The sequence below is a fragment of the Pteropus medius genome, unplaced genomic scaffold (assembly GCF_902729225.1).
Source record: "Pteropus medius unplaced genomic scaffold, Ma_sr-lr_union100, whole genome shotgun sequence".
Lineage (NCBI taxonomy): Eukaryota > Metazoa > Chordata > Mammalia > Chiroptera > Pteropodidae > Pteropus > Pteropus medius.
In genome coordinates, this window is record NW_024354875.1 from 34,414,418 (window position 1) to 34,436,254 (window position 21,837).

The following is a 21,837-nucleotide window of genomic DNA, read 5'->3' on the forward strand; positions in this document are numbered from 1 at the left end:
GTGAGTGGCAGAGCAGTAGCCTTAGTTTTAGCAATGCAGCATTCAAACCATGGAAATTAAGGCAAAGAAAGTAAAGTGGAATTTTGGAACTGTTTTTACTCTATTAGGAGTGAGGCAGGCCATAAAAGCAAGTTAGTGTTCACTTGTATGTAATGTTTTCAGTGTCGAGACTGTGAAGAATTACGCTATATAATCCTATCAGAGAGGATTTGAACAATTCTGACTCTGGTATGCATATGAAGACCAGAAATAGAAAAAATATAACCTCTAAGTGTTCATCATATCCACAGCAATGGGGGAAAATGAATTTATAAACATATTCTTGAAATTTTGGATGAGGAAGATCCTGAAAAGTTCCTGGCATACAAGGGATGATAACTGATTTTCTCTAGTCTTCTATCTTCATTTAATGTCAGTGAATATAAAAAGAAAATTATGAGAGCTTTTATGGCTTCACTAGTGACCCAGGATTACCCTTAATATTTTTTCCCTGAACCCCTCTGTTCCTCAACCACAAATTCTTCTACAAGGGGTCATCTAAATAGGAGTTTAAGATTAGAAAGGAAATGCGGGATAACGACTATGCTCACTGGGATTTTCTAGAGTTGAGTGGGCTGCTGTCCAATCATTATGCTTCCTTCCTACACAGCCCATGCTTCAACATATGGTGTACAGAACTACAGTGACTCAACATTTTGCTAGATCATAAAACAGAAAACAAGCATATGAAACACAATGATTAGTGTTTTAGATTCCACAGAGCGCTGTGGTCTTCTTGCATGACAGCAATGAACCAACTTAGGCTGCTCAAGGCAAAACACAATTTTTTTAGGTAGGGCAGAAACCTACAGAAGCTGACAATATATCTATCAGGGTCAGGAAAATTAATGACTGAAACAATGTTACAGGATATTTGTCTATGAACATATCAAACAAGCAAAAGAACAGAGATACCTGGGCACTTGACCTCTGGGTGCTTAGGAATAAGAAGAATTATACATTGTCTGCCAGCCTGGTTGAGGTTCATTACAGACTAGGAGGATGCACCTCAATTTGTGCAACTAGCTTTGCTGTGAGTGGTAGTGGTACAAGTGTGGGCTCTGGGGGATGGAAATCTGACTCTACTAGAACTTACTGAGTCTGGTCCTGAGCAAGTCAACTGGACAAATTAATATTAGCTGTTATTATTATTAGCAAAAAAAGTTTTTTTAACTTGAATCTTGAGGTACTAAAAAGAAATTTCTACAGAAAGAAATGTAGATGTCACTAGTAAGATTTTCACAGACAGTATTCAGAACATGTAAGATGCCATAACCTAAGCCATTTACAGAATAGTATTCCTTTTTGTCATTCTGCAAAGAGCATTTCCTAAGCTACTGTGCATTTTCTGTAGCATGAATGGCAAACGGTTGAACAAAAAAGTGTTACCTGATGTGGAGCCAAAATTGTCCAATTTGATTCCAGTCAACATTTATCTGTTATAATTTCAACCCCCATGCACATGACAATTATATATATAAAAATATGACATATATGACAATATGTATATATATGTGATGATTTCATATATACACATCATATGTAATACATACACACACACATATATAACTTTTTCTACTGTGCCCCATGCTTGATTCTTATGAAGAAATGTATAAATTACAGCAGTACAAGGGAACTCTTATACAAACATAGTTAGAACTCAATAACTTCCTACCAGCTCTAATGGGAAATGAACAGAATACCTAGAAGTTTCTCAAGATACAGCAGTCTCTCTTTATCTATGGAGGATATATTTCAAGACTCACAGTGGATGCCTGAAATCGAGGATAGTATCAAACCCTAGGATAAAGTTTAGTTTATAAAGGAGGCACAGTAAGAGATTAACAACAATAACTAATTATAAAATATAACAATTATGATAATACACTATAATAAAAGTTATTTTAATGTGGCTTTCTTAAGTAAAATAAGAGTTACTTGAACTCAGGCACCATGATTCTGCGACAGTCAATCTGACAACAGAGACAGCTACTAAGTGACTCCCAGGTGGGCAGCATATAGAGCGAGGAGGCATTGGACAAAGGAAGGGTCCACGTCCTGGGCGGGAGGGAGCAGGGCAATTTGGGATTTTACCATGCCACTCAGACTGGCACACAATTTGAAACTTAAGAATTGCTTATTTCTAAAATTTTCCTATTACTATTTCTGGACCACAGTTGACCGTGAGTAACTGAAACTGTGGATAAGTGAGGACTACTAGTAGTGCCACACTTTAAAGAGTTTTCCAAAATGTCCTTGTTTAATATATCATGATAAAAATAGATTTTTACAGTTCACAAGTGATGATTAGATCAAATTCTATTTTCTCATAAACTTTTAAATATTTAGTATAAATTTAGTATATATTTAAAAGTCAGTGCAAATATGCTAGTAGTAAATGTTTTCCCAGCAACAATGAAATGTTCAAAAATAAAGTAGTATAATTTCATTCATATCATCAATACATACACACACATGAGACTGGTTTCTTTCATGCATATAACATATACGTGAAATAATTTCAGAAAACTTGAGTTCTCAGTATAAAACATGTTCCTGTCATTTTGAAGAAAATACTCCTGCTTTTCTGATGGCAAACACGCATAATTTTAACTTCACTATTTTATTCCTATATTGCTCAGCAGTAAAATCCTAATACAATCAGAAGCAAACTAAACTAATAATTTAAAAATATATATATTTAAGGTTTAAACCCAAGTACTTCCTCTAAAAGGAAACTGTATGGGGATGAGGGGAATTGTTCTTCTACTTCTTCTTTTTTCTTTTTTAATCTATTTGAGAGTCAAATATTCATTTCTGTGATTTTTGAAATCTTTTATTTTGAAAATATCCAAAATTATGAAAAAGTTGAAAGAATAGTACATGAATACCAGTGTATTTTTCATCTAAATTCACTCCCCAAAACAATTTCAGAGTAAGTTGCAGGCATCAAAAAACTTCACTCATAAACAGTTCAGCATGTATTCCTAAAGATAAAAACATTCTCCTACTCAACTACATACCATTATCACACCCAAGAAATTAACCCCTGTGAGCCCCCCCCCAAAAGTCAACACCACTTACTATCCAGGTCTGTGAAAATTTATTATTCTTGTTGTCAAGTCTAAGTGATTTGTATATAGTCTAATCCACATCTGACAAAAGGAAGAAATCTATAAAGAAGAAAAATCAGAGAAAGGTACCATTATCGAATGATATCTTTTAATGTGCTCAAAGTTCTAGTTAAGCAACTGACTGGAAACTAAGCTTCAAGTTGGACAAGAATTCTAATAATCTGGTCTTTGTACATTTATAATAATAATATCTATGTAGACATTTCTTTTTTGCAAATGTTTGATGATAAAGCAAGAGTTTTGAGATCAACTAACAAATTCATGGGCATATATCCAGAGATTGGGTTAAAAGATGACAGGTACAATCATGTAAAGGTTCTCAGAATCAAGGCCATCGAGCACTGTGTCATTGGCAGAAGCATTATCTTTTGTTACTGAAAACATTCCTTTAACGAATATTTTTTGAGACAATAAAAGATGTTAACTTGTGAATAAGAGACTTTCAGTTTTTCACATGACAAAGCAACTTAACTTCTCAGCAGATGATGCAGCTTCTGAAACTCCCACCAAGTGAAGCAGGGAAACATTCACTGCCCAAGCTATTCAGCAACGCTCCTGATGACAGCCTGGATATGTCTCACAAAGTAATAAAAAAAAAAAAAAAAAAAAAATTCTTCCCATTTACGTTAAGAGATTTATATGAGTTTGAACACTCTTTAATTCAATGCAATTTTCCAAAAGTGACAGCTCAATTCATCAGCATTTTGTCCATTAACTAAGAAAAGCAATAGTAAATATTTTTTTTCTGATGATATGGAATAACATTATATTAAAAATGGACAAATTATGAAGTAGAATATCAAAATTCACACTAATTTTTAAAATGCAACATTTAGTTCAAAGAAATGTCAGGCTTGTGGTTTTGTCATTTTAAGACTCAGAAATGTTCCCAACAAATCCCTAACCTTACCCATTTATACTCCTCTGCTTCTGGCAGCAAATGTGAAAACAAATGTAAAGTTATGTTGATGTAGGTCACTTTTCCTGTAGGCTTTACCTATTATTGATAGCTTTCAGCAGTTGCAAATAAACAGTTACATACCAGGAAATATTGTATTCCTTTTTTAAATTTATAATTAAAAATATATTTAAAAAAATAGTTTTTTCACATATACATACATTCCCCTTCCTTCATGAGATTCAGAAGCATTTTACTCTGTTGAACTGGATTTTACTAAAGAGTAAAATAAAATTAGAAAAAAAAAGCATTTCATCACCATCACTAAAAAGGAAAAAAAAAGCTGTTAAAAAAAACAGGCAAAATTAATCTACAGTGTTAGATGTCAGGATAATGATAAACCCTGGGCAGGAAAGAGGGTAGAGACTGGGAAGGCCTCCAAAGGGGACTGACTGCCTAAGATGCTGGTAATCTTCTGTTTCTTGACCTGAGTAGTAAGTAGTTACACAGGTGTGTTCTTTTTGCAATAATTCATCAAGCTTACGCCTTCTATATTTTATTTACTTATTTTTGTATTTTACTCAAACAGGCTTATACATCGTGTATTTTTATGTATGTTATATTTTTTAAAAAATCCTTGAGGAATAAATATGGCTCCTCATATTTCTACTGTTCTTAGTAGAATGTCAACAATAGTTCTACTGACCAAGTGTAAGAAGGTGCAGGAATTATCCCAAACAGCACTCATTATGGGCCAGAGTATCTCAGGGAGGTCCCCCCACCCCACACATTTAACATGCCACAGTTAGAGATCAGAAAAAGAAATGAGTAAAATGTATCTCAGTCCAAAATCAAGCTCAGAACTCATGCACTTTGGAAAAAAAATCAGTGGATGAACTGAAAAGACAGATCTTTTCCTTGACAATTATACACATGTCTACATTACCTAAAGGTATGAAGGAAAAGACCCACAAAGAACAATTCATTTTCATGAAAATGGGCACATTTAAAACCATAATCTGCATTTACCAATGGAAAAACAATCTAAGGACTTTAAACATAAAATCTTAAGATCTCAGTACTCAAAGATGCCAGTGGATGAAGCAGCCCTGTGCGCTACGTGTAAATCCCCTACCTCTGCTCCCATGTTACATTTCTCTGACTGATGTTTCTCCCCAAGTTTCTTAGCTCAGGAACTAATTTAGCTTAAACTCAATGTTTACATAAATTCAATGAAAATTACTGAACTTTTAAAGAGATTGTTTTATAAGCCTTTTTAAAGGAGATCCTGTGCAAAACAGTATGATGGAAATGATGGCAACCTGAAACCAAACACTAAACTCTTGATATAGAAAAAGGCAAGCTAACAAAGGATGGTTTCAATGTGCAGCCTACCCACACAGGACACATTTATTATGCAAGCTTAGCAGCCAGTGCACGCAATAATTGTTTTAAAAAAAGAAACCTTTCGTGATTCTGTCTTCAATATAATAGATCCTTTCTTCACAAACCTTCATACGAATGGTGAAAAAATAATTACTTTCACAACCATCTAAAATATCTGGTTATAAACTTCAATTTAGATTTTTCAAGTCTGGCTTAGTTTTCGACAAAGTTTCTTTAACTCCTTGTTGGATTATACGCCTTTGATTTTGCTGCCTGACCACTTTAATGATGAGGCTGAGAAAAATCAGACCTCTGGAATTCTATAGACTTAAATCTAATTTGCTCTAAATTTTAGTGGATATACTTTCCTGTCTCAGTCTTTTATGAATGTAGCTCTTTCCATTAAAACTATGAGCAGGATTTCACCAAACAATAAACAAATACGAAACTTTCCTTATCAACCTCAACATAATTTCTATATAATTCCCTTTACAAACAATAATGTTAATGTAAAAAGTAAACATGTAAAACAGTATTAATTAAATGCTAAACACACAGAGATAAAAAGGAAGCCTAATGTTGAGTCCATATTATAGTGGGTAAATTCTTATTGCCTTTCATTACTGTTCCAGTTATTAAATCTCATTCATAATTAGAAATTGTTTTAAATAGAAAACAGTAATTATTTTAGAACAATTACTAATGTCTAGGTCCTTACAAGTGTCAGTATTTTAAGATGTCTAGAAATTATGCATATAGTCCACGTGTCCATAAATCATATACATTCTTTAAAAATAAGTGTTTAAAGGTGAATGAACTAAATGAAGGCAGCCTTCGCATTATACAGATTCCAGAGTTTTCAAAATAACCTTAAAATCTTCAATAAAGACTCTTAGCGCCTATACTAGAAATGAGCACTTTTCAAAATGTTAAAGCAAAACAATTTTAAGGAGTTGAGCTCTCTGGAAATCTAAACTTTAACATTTAAGATACATAAACATTTAGACGTTCCTTCCTAAATTGTCGCCAAATTTCCTTAAGCTAAGGAAAAACAGAGGAAACAGGTTAGCAAACGCCACCTTGTGGATTCCCTAGAAAACGTTATTATTCTATTCATCAGTACAGTTCCAGAAGCAATAATTATAAATATTCAATAAAATATTCGCAATATTCAAAATGTTACTTTAATTTAAATGAAACTATTTACTAAAAGTTAACTTTCCAGGGACCAAATACCAATAACTGTAAATGAAGTGCATTTGAGTATTAGAGGTAAGATCCTTCTACAACACTTGAAATATTTATAGCCAAACTATCACATTTGATCTTTATAACATACTTAAGAGTTAGGCTAGAGAGATAAACGATGCATCAATAAAGCCTGAGAATCTTATATACCAAAGGAATTAATAAAAGCATCTAGTCAGTGGAGAAGTTAGAATGCTTCTCCTAATTTTGCAGTGTAGCAAAGTCACAGAATATTCCCTTGCAAAACAGAAGTCTTTATGAAAACTAAATCAAAAAACTCATCAATAACTCTAAAATTCAGTGGAACTAACAAATACATCGATAAAGCCGTGTGTGTGTGTTATAAGCAAAAGTTTATAAATTGAATTAGTAGTTAAGGTACATAGTATATGAAGATGAAAAACAACAACAAAAAACTAATAGGAAAGAAAATGCCCCAGAGTCACGTTCATACGATTCTCTTTAGACTTCAGAAATAACATGGTTGTATCTTTTCATATAATATTAAAGAAGAAATATTAATACTCTAAACTGACAGTGGCCTGGAGTTGCCTCACCTGCCAGTTTTCTTTGGCCCACACAGTGCTTTTTAAAGGCCCCAAATAATTACCAACATTCAAAATTGGACAATATCCAACATTCCCTATTATCTATATTACCTATCCATCTGCTGTAGGCATCCGAGTTGTAGCCCTTGGTTTGCATTTTTCTAACTTCCCTAATTTTTTCTTCATGGTTCTTTCCCTTACACTTTTTTTTGGAGGGGGGGGCGAGTAGGAAGGGGGTGAAAGCAAGTGCATAATGGTAATTAAGCTCTCATAATGTTAGGGATCAATGCTAACTGCTTGAGGATTCTTCCCCAATTTTCTACTTAAAAGGTGCTTAATTCCACTTCTGCTATTGGATGATGATGCAGCGATGCCTGGAGGTTTATAGAATATTCATCTTTTTTAAAACTATGCTCTGAGAAGCAAAATTTTGAGAGCTTTCTGCTTTGCAAAGGCAAACCCAACCCTACTACTGGTTGGAAGAACTAGGAAGATTTGTGTTATGGTTTGACATTTACTTCATTGGAAGGGGAAAAAAAAAGACTAAATACTTGGGGTTAGAACATTACTTTGGCCAAGGGTAAGGTGGTTTAAGATTTAATAGCATTTTTAATTTCTATAACCTCCCACATCTGTTTTAATAAAATTAGACCAGAGCATAAGGTTTTGCTGTTGCTAATGACTTTTTTCTTATTAGAGTTTTATAAGTCAATTCTTACAACACAACTACTGTATTTAGTTGTCTTGTAACAAAATGATAGACAATATTCTATAGCAGCTTTCTCAGGGGCTGTGAATCTTTTTATAATACGGCACTGGAAAAATAACATGTGAAGCCTATTGACCTTCGTTTTTGGTTTGAGTTCTCTAGAAAACAGTATGTAAAGTGATAATAAATACAGTGTTAAATATACCAGTTTACACACGTTTTCAGCATTAAAAATGTATTTTTGTAATAAGGAAAAGTTTCAGATGGATATAATTTAAGAAAATATAGAACATGAGAGTTTAAAGTAGAATTCATTCATTTCAGTTTATATAACCATTTTAAAATCTGCCTTAAAATCAGAAGTTTTCAAAAGTGCTGCTTGATATTTATTATTAGAAGCTGCTGCATTTTCTCAATGAAAAATTTTAAATGAAATTCACCTACTATAAATTCTTAGTCTCTAAATCTAGGGATTATTAGTAAAATGCATTTTAATTATATTTCCATAAGCTTACTGCTTATATTTTAAACTAAAGGTAAATATGTCAACTTTTCAAAATTATACTTTGCCATCTAACTATGGCAGCTAAAAATACATATTAAAACTGCATATTTATTTTAAATGTAACCTTATTAATAAAAAAACTACTTTGAACCCTTTTTTTTTTTTTGTAAATTATCTAATATTGATACACTTAACATAGATAAATTTTCCTTCTTCCCCTGGTAACAAAAAATAACTTATCATAAGACCTGAAAATGTTGGACATTTTTTGTTGAGACATCTTATCGACATTTGCTTGTTAAAAATTTCAAAAAATTGTTTTTAAATTTTCAAATGCCTGTTATTTTCCCTAAGGCCAATTATTATACTTGAAAAACATGACAAAGGGAAAAAAGTTTTGATTAGAGGAGTGAAGTCAAAAGGCATCTTGATCTGAGGTCTCGCCCCAAAGGAACAAGTCCTGGGACTTGTGTGTACAAATCACTGCTCCTTCCCTCACCTCCTTCCAGAAGTTCACACTGTGTGTGTGTGTGTGTGTGTGTGTGTGTGTGTGTGTGTATGAGGAGTGAGGAGGAGAGAAGGAGGGAGGGAGGGAGGGAGGGAGGAGAGAGGGGACTGGTGGGGGCAGGGGCAGGGGTGGGGCGGGTGTTGAGAAACACTAAAAGAGAACAAGAGCTCCTCTGTCTGGAGAAACCTAAGAACAGCAGATGGAGGGGAGAGGGCAGTGCAAAAGAAGAGGCTTGTACCTCTCCATAGAACTACAGAGCCATCTGTGTGGAAAATTCAGGATGACAGGCTTCTACGTATTCTGCAAGTCTCCTTACTATATAGAAACGTCTGTTTCATCCTTCCTCTTTATTACTGTATTATTAATACGTGGTGCTTCTTCTTGTTCTTTTGAAATAATTTATCCTTTTAACTTCAACTAAAAGAGTGAACTGACAAGTTGAAAGTCTCATTCAAGGAATATAACCTAAAGTCACTAGTGAATTTTTAAACATTATAATAAAGGGGGAAAAAAACACTATAAATTGTGTTTTTATGTTTCTCATCTTTAACTACATATTTTGCACACATCTGTAATGAGCACCTTTATAATATCTAAATGTGAGAATATTAACAAATGCCATCAAAGACTTAAATGGGTAGTATCACCAAAAACAACTTATAACAGTAGCAAAGTCAATTCCATCAAAAAAAATTTTTCTCAGTACTATTAGCAATGCATGAAATGTCCTATAAACCACTGACTTCAGATTTCTTTGGGGGTTTCAGTGCCTTCTAGAAAACAATCATTAGCACGAACTTTTAGGTTCCACTACTTAGTGACTTCTATTCAGCAACTTTAAAAACACTTAAAGGCAGTTTTTAAATGGAGAAATAATATACAAACATCCTATGAACTTGGCTAACCCACAAAGGTCTGAAAGGGAGCTTGACCAAGGAAGGGCTTCCCTTTACTGTCACCCTGCCAATGGCTTGAAAAAGTCTAAAAGAACAGAAAACAGATATCAAACGAAGTACCCATTATACTCATCTTTAGTGCAGTCTCTCAAGAAGTTTTTGTCCAGGTAAATAGTGGACACACAGCAACATTAAAGGGACCAGCAAATCCACCTGGATTAACAAGCTGTGTTTGTAGACACTGTTTGATATCCCTTTTCCTCTGCTTTGAAAGTTGAAAGATGGATGAAGAGGTTTTTTTATAGAATATAAGCAGGATAAATCCAACCAGAATTTCACCAGAAGCTTTTGAAAAAAAGTCAAGCTGACAAAAGCAAGCATTTCCCAAAGTAAATGATATCTCTGCCCTTGACATGCATCAGTATTGCAAAGACATATGTATTTCTTCCTTTAAAGACTAAAAATAAGATCATTAGGCAACAAAAACAATGTATGAGATTTTGAGATGTTTAGATTGTAATCTTGATTAAAGTGTTATAAAGTTAAAGAATAGAGAATGCTTTATATTTCTGATCTGAGAATTGTTAACCTACAGAAATATTGTGGTTTAACACCTGCTATGTGCGAAGCACTGCACTAAGCATGGTGAGTACAGAAAGGAGAAAAAATGAATTTTACCTTAGAAAAATCATCAGCCTAGAAAATATGTGATAAAGATATATAACTACTAGGAAAGGAACATACTGACCAATGTCACAGGAATGTTGTAGATAAGATGATAAAGAATTCAGAAGATGAAGGGATTCCTTTTGAATTGGTGACGGGTGGGGGGGCGGGGATTATAGTATTGAAAGGAAGGGCAGAGCAGGAATTGGAAATACAGAGAAAGAAATAAATATGGAAGCTATTTCAAAGTCCAAACTGCAAGAGTTAGCAGCTGACTGGGTATCAGAGGCAAGGGAAGAGAGGACAGAAGAACACCTACCAGCCAAGGATTTGGGGCTGGGAACATATGGGGTTTGAAGTGTCTGCGGGAAATCCTGATAGAGGTTTGGAAGGTGTGGAAGGAAGGGAAAGGCTGGAGATGGAGACTTGGGAATCATCCACATAGTTTTCACTGTTGGAAGCCCATATACTCCCAGAACTGAGAAAGGGAGTTCAGTTCTTGAAAAAGCACTGACATTTCAGGGGAGAAAACTGAGGAACAGTGAAAGGGAAAAAAAGGAGTAGCAGAAAAGACAGGGTCTTGAAAGATATAAGAAAAAAGTTTAAACAGAAGAGGCAATCAAAAAGATCAAATAGTGCAGAAAGATCAAATATGAGGACTGAGGAAAAGGCTTTGTTTACTGGCTATTAATTGATAAAGCACTTCCAGTAGAACAGAAGCAGAAAGTAAGGAGGCTGCCACAGGAGGCGCTTCTCCTTAGGTCAGGCTCCTCTAAATCCTCTTCTTGACTAGGCCTCAACCTTCGTCCCAGGCCCTGCCAAGCCTGCAAAGTCCAAAGTTAGCAAAAATTCTGCTAAGTAAATTTAGAAAGAATCCCCTGCTCTTGATATCTGATCCCTCTTTACATCTAATCAAATTCCTCATCCCCTTGAAATCTGATCTCCCTGGCCTGCCCTCAGCAAGAATCCTGTTAGGTCAGTTTAGCAAGAATTCCCCCCACCCTGATGTCTCCTCTCAATAATTTTCTATCCACCTGCCCCCAACCCCCAACCTGCTCACTTTTCTTCCCACTAAAGTCGAATGACATTCCCAAATGTCTCTTAAATAATTATGGTAAATCACAGTGGCTGGGAAGAGATGGTGTAGATCTAGGTTAAAGCCCAATCATTAAAAAAAAAAAAGTGGAGCACGTCCAATGCTCTCTCAAAATCCTCTGGAACGAGGAGGGCCACTAGTAACTCATGATGGTGCCTGAGAGGGTTCTGAAGTTGAGGAAAGGCCTTCTCACGTGACTGAAAAGCAGAACTATAACCTAAGGGAAATAATCCAAAGGAAAGGAAGAAATTAATGATACCTGACAGAGAAAAACAAATGCAAAAACTTAAATTTTCTTTTATTCTTTTAAAAATATGAATGTTTAAACTGTTGTTTATATCTGCTCTCCTAATAAACATGAAAATAGGAACACTCCCGTAGCACACAAATTTATTCCTATGAGAGAAATATTATATTGTTTTTGTTTTCAGACCTCTAAAAGGTTAAGTTAGCCATTTTCATATTGAATTCCTACTCAATTTGATTATGTTCCCAACACTGTGAGAGTAAAACATGAACAAACCAATCTAATTTATGTGCTGTTCCTTTGTACCACTGAAATGAAAAGGAACAACAGTTTAATGAAGTGGAATTTGTTATCTAATTATGCCAAATAATTTAGAAACATCTGCTGGTGGTTAGTAATACTATAGTTAAACCTCAAAACCTTTGTGAGCTTCCAGTTGGGGAATCCATATCAGAACATGAAACCAAGGGATAATAATAATAGCACATTTACTGAATTTTTTTTAAAAAGATAAAAAAATAATGAAAAATAACAGGTGTATGTATATGGATTTGGGCCTTAAAAATAACACCTAAATTTAAGAAATATAGATTACTGTAATACCCAACATTCATTCAAACGTTTTATTGAGTAGCTGGTACACATCAGACACTGGCAGTTGTTAAGGGTACAGCTAGCTCTGTCACAGAGCTAGCTGGCCACATCCCCTCATCCTGCTTTATTTTTCTTTATAGCACTAGCCACCTGATACATTGTACTTTTTTAAATCACCTGTCTCCCTCCAATGCAAACATGAGTTCCTTGTGAATAGGAACTAATATGTACCTAGCACATATTAGGCACACCAAATTCATTGAATGGATGAGTGAACAAATCACAAAATAGGAAAACACATACCAAACCTCAACGCTACTCCTCAGAGAAAAACATGAAATAGTACATTTCTTGTTTTTACTTCCTTTTCTCACGCCATGGTACCATCCGTTCCTTCCCCCAATCCCAAATATGCTGTGTTTTACTGTTTTGCTTATTGGCACCACTCCCTACAAGTCCCTCTTAGTAATGCCCCAACACCTAAATAAATACTTGCCAGTTTCTTTTTTCTTACAGTGTAGCTCCCTGAGTCAAAAATGCCCTGTCTCACTACTTTAAGATCTTCAGTCCACAAATTAAAATCATTCTTTCATTCAATATGAAGATAAGTATCTATATTTAGCATGTTATTCCTCACAGGTAACATGCTAAAAATCGTGCTTTAACATTAATGGTGTAAAATTTATCCACCAGGGAAGGCCTTGAGGGGATACAGTTCCATTAGGCAAATGTTTCCATACCCCTTAAATGGACATCTATGCCACCTACCTATCACCTGTCCTACCTAGCACAAGTGACTTCAAGTCTTAAAATCATCTCAAACAAAGTAATCTCACAGCCATTAAGGAATGAAAAACAACAACAGAGTTCTATATAAAGGGATAACATAGAAAGAACATACATACTGTAAGGGCTGAAGATATGTGCTAATGGCAGAAATGGGAAAATCACTAAAGATTAGCAGTTTAAAGAAGAGGACCCATGTGGTTTTTGAAATATCATTTGTGGTTATAAAAATCTATCAAAGCAAAAATATAGTTCTTGGACTACATCCTTTTTCTGTTTGCTTTTGTATCACAAAACATATAGTCCAATGAAATCCAAAGGTAAAAAGTCAAAGTGGAAAGGGAAAGGACCGACTTCCAGTGCAGCTGGATAAAACACAATGAGGTGGCCCCTTGCCACGCCACTGAGCAGCTGGCGACAGGCCTGGCCTGACTCATCTTCCCTTCTCCCGCAAATTACTCAATTGTCGGCATTAACTCTTTCCAAGAAGTGCTTACTTTTCTAAATTTAAAACTACCATTAGAAATAGGTAGAGGCATTTTTAACCTATCAATTTTTACTTTTTGTTCTTTGTTCCTAGGGAAATAAAAGGAAAAAAAAAGTTCTAAAAGAATGAAAATTTCTAAAGATTCTTGGGTATAAAACTAGACTTTTAAAAATAGTGTTTTGCTTTTTACAGTTTAAGTGAAGTAAATTTTCCTTCTATTCTGCCCCCCCACTGATTTTTTATTAACAACTGCTTGATGTTGAGATATCATTCACATACCATAAAATTCACCTTTTTAAAGTATACGATGAATTGATTTTCAGTATATTCACAAAATACTCATTCTCTTTTTTAAAAATAAGGAGCCAAATTAGAAATGTATAATAAGCTGTAACTTTACCTTGTCAGACATACTTTTTTCAACATGACTTTTCAATGTAAAATAGGGTCACATCATCCTGTTTTCTCAGTTTCTTCCCATTGTTTTTAGGGTTAGTGTAGAATTATATATTAATAAATAAAAATCAAAGTTTATGAAAATCATTTTCTATATAAGAATGACTTACATCTGGTAATTTGGTTGTTAATACCAGGTTCCGGGACTTGTCTTGAATTGAGTTTGTAAAAAAGTTCAGGAACTTCATTTAGTTTATATATTGCAGATAAGTAATAAAGTTTTTTTAAAGGTGCTGTTACTGATACTTCACATAAGATTGAGAAAACACCAATTACCCATATTGAAAGATATATTTACCAGAGGAACTTGGAGAAAAGCTACATGCACACTCAACCCCAACAAGAAATGCTTTGTTAAGGCTGCTGCTCTCAAGATGACAGTAATTCTGAGGTTAAACTGACCTGATGAAAAATGTATAACATTATACTGTTATTCCTTCAGAATTACTATTATATGACAAAGTATAACAGCATTTTTCTGCCTAATTCTCTTATAATCGCTTTAGATTAGTCTAAAATGTGTTCTCAATGGGGGTAATACTGCCCTCTCATTGCTCCTCAAGGGCGCAAAAGCTGGCTTTTGGGAGTCAAAAAAACTCTTTATGCAAAGCAGATATATATATATAGTCCACAAATAAATAATACAGTATATCTCTGGTATTAAAGTTTCAGAGAGAGAACAATTAAGAAAAAAATGTCTAAAAGGCTTTTTATAGAGTGGTTTTAAAAGAAAAAAGGCAGAGAAATACTGATCTAAAAGAAACTGAAATTTTTCTTGACAAATATGTTGAATTTTTATAACTACACGCACCAATATCTTCTATCTTCAAAGATTAGGCTGCTTATAGAATGGGTATGTGCAGGGACAGACTCAAAAGACTGCATGACCAATACTCCTTGTACACGGATGGTGACTATCGGAGTTACAGCAGCTAGAATTCTTTTATCTTCCTTACATAGGACCAAATCTCCAAACATTAAAAGGAAACTTTTAAGCTGAAATATTGAGTTTTTTGACACCAGTAAGAGAATGAATATAGACAAGGACTAAAATAAGAATGGTGATGTTAATGACAGCTGAAAAGATGAAACAGTCTATGAAAGCAGCTGGGCTCTCACCATTGGACCATCTTGCTTCTTAGGTAACTCCCTCTTACATTCTTTGATGAGCAACGTCTGAAAAATTAAAATGTCAGCAGAGAGTATATTCAAGTGGGAGTTTCCTATAAAAGTAGCTATTGGTCAAATAGGTTATATTGAAAATGTGCAGCTGACTTGTCTTTTAAAAAAATAAATTTTAACGCCAGGACAGTCACGTGAAATCAGAAAACTTCCTTAATTGCATCACAAAGAATACACCATTGCCATGTAACTGCTCCAAAGGATCTTTACAAAGATGCCCACGGGCCAGTGTATCAGGGCTGTAAGAAGAGATGACAAATGAAGCAGCATAATGAAAGGTTTCTATAGCAGTGTAAGAGTCTGAGGAAATAAGGTAAGAAATTTCAGTGAAGTGTCAGAAGTGATCTATGGCAGTGATGATGGTGACTACACAGTAATGATAGGAAAAAGGAAAAAGGGGAGAGGCGGCAATGCCAGAGCTAATTCTACCCACACAGAGAAGATAGTTACTGAGGGTTCAGCCAGCCCAGCTGGACTATGAGTTACCAATCTCATCAGCTGGTCTGGGCTGTAAACCACAGCCCCATTTAGCTATAAATGACAGAAATTCCTGCCAAGGGATGACCTGGCAGGATGCTTTTTCACCCAGCTGTCAACTAAGGCTCTATTGGTGTGGCCAATCAGGACATTCTGTCAGGTACGCCAGCTAAAAAGTCCTAAATTAGACAATCTGAGACTTTCCTTCGAGCCACAACATGCGCTTCCCTGCCAGAGGAGGTCTAACAAAGCCTATATGGAATCAGGTAGGTAGGTACAAATGCTATAGTTCTGGAATGTAAGCTATAAGAAGGCAGGGACCTTGTCTCTCGCACATTGCTATAGATATTTGCTGAACAAATAAGCAAGGTGAGTAAGCAGAGTATAAACTACATTTGGATAATTTTTTTGATATGAAGATTTAAAAATGATTTGTATCCATGCTGATGATTGAGGGGTGGGTTCATTTGAAAAGTGAAGAAAAATTCTTGCAAATTCCTGAACCTTCAAAAATGTACATTTTCAAATCCCAAATGAGACTGTAAAATCAGGAAAGATTAGGGTCTGGGTCTGTTCTTCTATCACAGAATAAAGCAGAAATTTGCATTAAAAATATCCTTTCAAGCATCAAAGGTGATTAATAATGAATACAAAAGACATTCTTTACTCTTCAACTTAATTTGACAATTATTTTATTGAGTTCCTACAACATTCTTAAGTGAAAAAAATTAAATGTATATAAATGTGAAATTGTAGTAATTTTAGAGGCTCTCATTTTTTCAAATGAAGCCAACTTTCACTAACTTCCTATAAAAAGAACACTCTTTACAATTTTAAAAACAAACCTGGATGGAAACATAAAACACAAAGTAAAAAAAACTAGACTCTATTGCTGGCTGCTATGCACTGAATTGTGTACCCCTCTCAAATTCATATATTGAGGCCCTAATCCCCAATGTGATGGTATTTGGAGAGGGGGCCTTTGGGAGGTACTTAGGTTTAGATTAGGTCATGAGGGTGGGTTCCTCATGATGGGATTAGTGCCCTAATAGGAGAACAGAGAGCTTGCTTTCCCTTTTTCTCTACCATGTGTGGATACACAAAGAGGATGAATGTCTGCAAGCCAGGAAGAAGGCTCTCACCAGGAACTGAATCAGCTGATAACTTTGGTCTTGGATTCCAAGCCTCCAAATCTGTGAGAAATAAATGTCTGTTGGATAAGCCACCCAGTTTGTGGTATTTTACTATAGCACCCAAGCATACTTAAGATACCGTCCTAATCAACTCACAGACACGACAGGGTCCTGGCACTGGTTACTTTGGGGAAGGCTTAGGTAGAAATCTATTGAGATCTGACTTGGTAAGTCACATCTGTCTAGTTTCTTGTTCCTCCTACCTTCTCTTCATCACCATCTCAGAGAACTTTGATATCTCATTGCTCCTCTGTTCTAAATTGGTTATTAAAAGTAAAATTTAAAAGATAAGAGGTACTTCTGACTAAGACCAACTAGTTAAATAGTAGTAATATCTAAAATAAAATCCATTTCTTCTAACCCTTGAGAACTGCTAACATATACAAAAACTATTTTGAATTGGACAAGTTTGAGAAACGCTAGCATTCATCCTTTACACAATGGTTCTTAAACTCCAGTATACATAAGAATCACACGGGAGTCTCTTTAAAATTCCCTTCCCTGAGAAAGACAGATAGATCCTCTTGGTCTCTGGACAAAGGAATCCACATTTTTAACAGACATCTCAGATGACTGATGAGTGGAATGCAACCATACTTTTGAGAGCAGCTGCTGCCCTATCACTACTGGAAAAAAAAAGAGCCTCTGCACACAGGTGTACTTTGTTTTTTATAACAGAGAAATGTTCTTAAAAATTATAAATTGGATTTTGTAAAGTAAGTTTTACTTTCCCAGAAGGTAACTTTAAAATTTTAAAGATACTCCATTCACTGTGAGGGGTGGGTGTGGTTTCTTATATCTTCTTCTAAAGATCAATTTTCATGTTCTTCCTTTCATCATCTTTACTTCAGGAGTTAAAGATTTAACAATTTGGGAATCCTTTGAAAGGACTTACCACATATTCCACTTCTCCCCAATTTATCTGTTTTGTTCAACAAGAATGTCACTATTCTAAAAGTGGTTAATTTGTAAACCTTACTTTGAAAATACAGACTATCTTTTTAGGAAAGTCAATGAATTTAGTCAGAAATAGCTTTAAAGAGAAATTTACTTCTGGAAATCTTACTGCTATGTATTACTTATAATAGTGTAAGATAAAAGCTTCTTCAAAAGAAAATAACTATGTAAGAAAAATCTTCCACCATTTTAATTCTTGTACAAAAAAAGTCCATACTTAAAGAAAATGCTTCTACTAAGTATTGCATATGAGATAGTGTACTGAAAAACAGCAGTGATATCTTTAGTATTTCTTTCAGAGAAAGAAGAAATATTTTTTAAAGCATCTATGGTGAACCAACACCAAATAAGAAATGTCATTTCTAGTACTGCGGGTATTTGGGCAAAGTAAACATGGCCCCATTTTGATGACTGGTAAACTGTGTTGTAGGCTCAGTTTTGCCACCAAAGGGCCATGTGACCTTGGTAAATAACCTTTCTGGGTCTAAATTTAAGTTATAAAGTAAGATTGTTAAATAAAAGTAACTTTGATTCCAGCAGATTAATTCACTGAAGTATTTACATCAAAAAGCATCTGTGGTATGTGATGCCTATAAAGTGCTTGATCAAATGACATTATTAAAACATAACTGGAAACTTGATACTGTAACTTACTAAGGCTGTCCTTGTAGCTATCAGTTACATATCACTCACTGTACTTTGCTTCTTTGAAAAACTGAATTCTTTGAACATCTAAATTTTCACATACTGTATGCACTGAGTTTTCTTAAAACATAGTACATATGTACCATAATCTGTTTCTGTAAAAAGAATGTATCTTTTCAGTCATTTCCAACCCATTGTCACTGCTGACGCTAAAAGCAAAAAAAACACCTTGAAGTCTTAACCACAGAAACAATAGTGTTGCAGTAATTACATCACAGAAATAACATTTCTTTCCTGAAATACTCAAAGATATTCTCCTGAGGTTACTTACTTCCAGTAACCAACTTTCTTCTGTCTGCTCTCATATTCGTTAGAGCAAACATTTTCAATTTTAACAAATATTAAGTGGACCACTTATTCTAGTTTCCAACGGAACATAGAGTCTAAAAAATTTCCCCCAAATCCAACAGGAATCAACACACACATTTGGCAATTTCAGGGAGGTTGGGATGCACAGACATCTTGTTCAAAATAAATAAACTTTCCAGGTTCTTTATTTACAAACTTGAGAAACGTAGGTTTGGAAACGACCACCTAACTTTGCTCCCAAGTTGGCATCTTAGATAATCCTCCGTTTACAAAACACTCAGGACCTCAGAGCCTCCCATCCCAGAATTGGCCAGGGGCGCACACGCCCATCGGCCCTGCCGGGAGTGGAAACAATGGGAGAGGCGCGAGGGACCGAACCCAGCGCCCTAGGCGCCTAACTCCACCGTCCCGGCTCGCGCCGGTACCGCGCGCCCCGTCCGCTGCCCGGGCGCCCCCGGTCCCCGCCCCGAGCTCTGGGGCGCGGCCCACCTGCGGCCGCGCGGGCCAAAGGCTGCACTTACCAAACAGGGTCAGGGCCATTGTAAAGGAGCTCGCCAACTGCTCGCCGCCGCCCGCCAGTCCACACGGTCCTCTCAGGCCAACCAGCGATCACTGCATCGGCCCGCCGTGCTCACACCTCGGGGAGCTGGGAGTCGGAGGGGCGTGGTGGGCACGCCGGCGCGCTGGGAGGCTGCAGGCCGGGCCCCAGGGGGCCGCTGCAAGAAAAGTTATTTACGCGTTATTGTCAGGCGCACCAGGACGAGGGGAGACCCGCTAGCCCTCGGCGAGCCGGCACTTGTCGCTGCCATCCGTGCACTGCGCGGAGCGCGCGCGGGCGGCGGTACCTGCCGGGCGGGGAGGCTTGGCCGCGGCGCAGTGGCGGGCGGAGGGGCGGCGCCGCAGCGGCGGCGGCGGGGAGAGCAGCAGCCTCGCAGAGCCCCCGGCGGGGCGCGCTCACTCCGCATCCCGCGGCCTCGCAGACGCCATCTTGCGATAGCGTCTCCCACTGGCTCAGCCGCCGCGTCTCCTCCCGCTTCCCCCTCGGGCGGCCGAGCGGAGTGCGTTCCCATGGCAACGGGCGCGCGCGAGGGCCGGGGGCGCGCGCCCCTCCTGCCCCGCGCCGCCCGGGAGGCGGCCTCCTCGGTCCCGCTGGGGCGGAGGCGGTGTGCGTTTATTTGAAATCCCAGGTCTTTTTCTTGAATGGGGTGTGAGGAGGCGCAGAGGGGAGGAAAACTGATCTGTTACTGGCAAGAGGATCAGTTACAGGAGGATGCTCCATCGATACAAGAACCCACCCAGCCAAGGACTTCTGGGGATCCGGTTCGTTTGAGGATGTATCTCTCCCCTGGCGCCTTGGGGTTAAAGGAGAGTCTGGAGCCTGTGACCTGAAGCTGCGTGACTCGGGAAAGGAGCCTGAAGTCGAACGGAGAGAGGCACTGAATGTTGCTTTCCTTTCCATTTGGGCTTAGGAGCCACTAAGTAGTTCTGAACAGATTGTCGTATGTGAGGAAACAGGAGTCGGTTAAAAAGCATCTGGGATTATTTAAATTGTTACAAGGTCAATGTTTAAACCTAATTTTCTTCCTTTTACTTTACAACGCTTTGATATTGTCTCAGGAAAAATCAGTATTCTTCCCTGATTTGTACTTCTCCTTTACCACAAAAGATTGTTCCCCTGGGCTTTTTGCATTTATCTGAGAATCACTAGCAACATCCTTCTTTCTGTGATGTTCTCTGCTTGCCTCTTTCTCTGCCTTAATTAACGAGAAGCCATATAACGCCTTGAGATTATCAACCAAAAGATGTTCTTGAAAAGCTTGGTTAGGATTTTTTTCTTTTTGTCGTTTGCATTTACTATATTCAGAAATTCAGTATTCCCTCGTTGCTATATTTGTTCCCTGTTTTAAAAATTCCTCCTTTTTTCTTGTCTCTGCTTTGGGATCTGATACTGTTTCCGCATCTAACCACATAGATTTTCTCTTTGGTTCTCATTTCTTCCTACCTGCATCTTTCCTCTTTCAGTTCCTCAGATTCCCTAATGTCATTTTTCTCTTCTCTCTAATTTTCAGCTAATTCTTTTAAGAATATTATATAAATAGCTTGTTTTTAATTTATCTTGAGAATCAAAGTCATTATTAAAATGATAATTACTATTTCCAATAGAATCACAGCCAATTCATCATTTCACAGCTAATTCAAACAGAAGAAAAAGAAAAGCGAGTTGGAAGGAGGAGCCAAGCCTTTTGTTTCATGTCAGTTAACTCAAGAAAAGAGAATTAGTAAAATAATTCAACATGAATGGGCAGATGTTTAAGATTCTATCAGCTTGAAATTTTCTGATGTGGTAAAATGGTTCTCCTTTAGCTACTAATATCAAAATAAATCTTGAAATTTCCAGAATTTTAACTCTTTAATGAAAAGGACTCTTGATTTTGAACAGCCTTTCTGCTCATGAAAAATTACAAATGCAAAGCTCATGAAGAATATGAGAAAGTCCAGAAGGCCTTGCTAGTGATTCTCAGATAAATGCAAAAAGCCCAGGGGAACAATCTTTTGTGGTAAAGGAGAAGTACAAATCAGGGAAGAATGTTGATTTTTCCTGAGACAATATCAAACCATTGTAAAGTAAAAGATTTTATAACCATGTAAAAATTGTTGCTGATCTGTCTGCCACCAAATAAATCAGAAACTGAAGACACCCTTTACTGTTTCAATTAGTGGTCTTCAACCAAAGAAGTTCAAAGCTACCTAATTTCCCTTTGAGGCTCTAATGAAAACACTGTCCTTCTTCCTCGAAAAATGCTTATGTGC

At 36.6% G+C, this 21,837-nt stretch overlaps 1 protein-coding gene across 1 annotated transcript in view; it reads right to left on the bottom strand.

The window, feature by feature from the left end:
• The window catches only part of CHN1 (chimerin 1), a 146,818-nt gene extending 127,090 nt beyond the window's left edge, over positions 1-19,728 (bottom strand). The window contains exon 1 of the mRNA XM_039855245.1: positions 19,548-19,728. Coding sequence (XP_039711179.1) covers positions 19,548-19,566 — 19 coding nt within the window. The 5' untranslated portion in view covers positions 19,567-19,728. The remainder of the gene's footprint in view (positions 1-19,547) is intronic.
• Between the last annotated feature and the right edge of the window lie 2,109 nt (positions 19,729-21,837).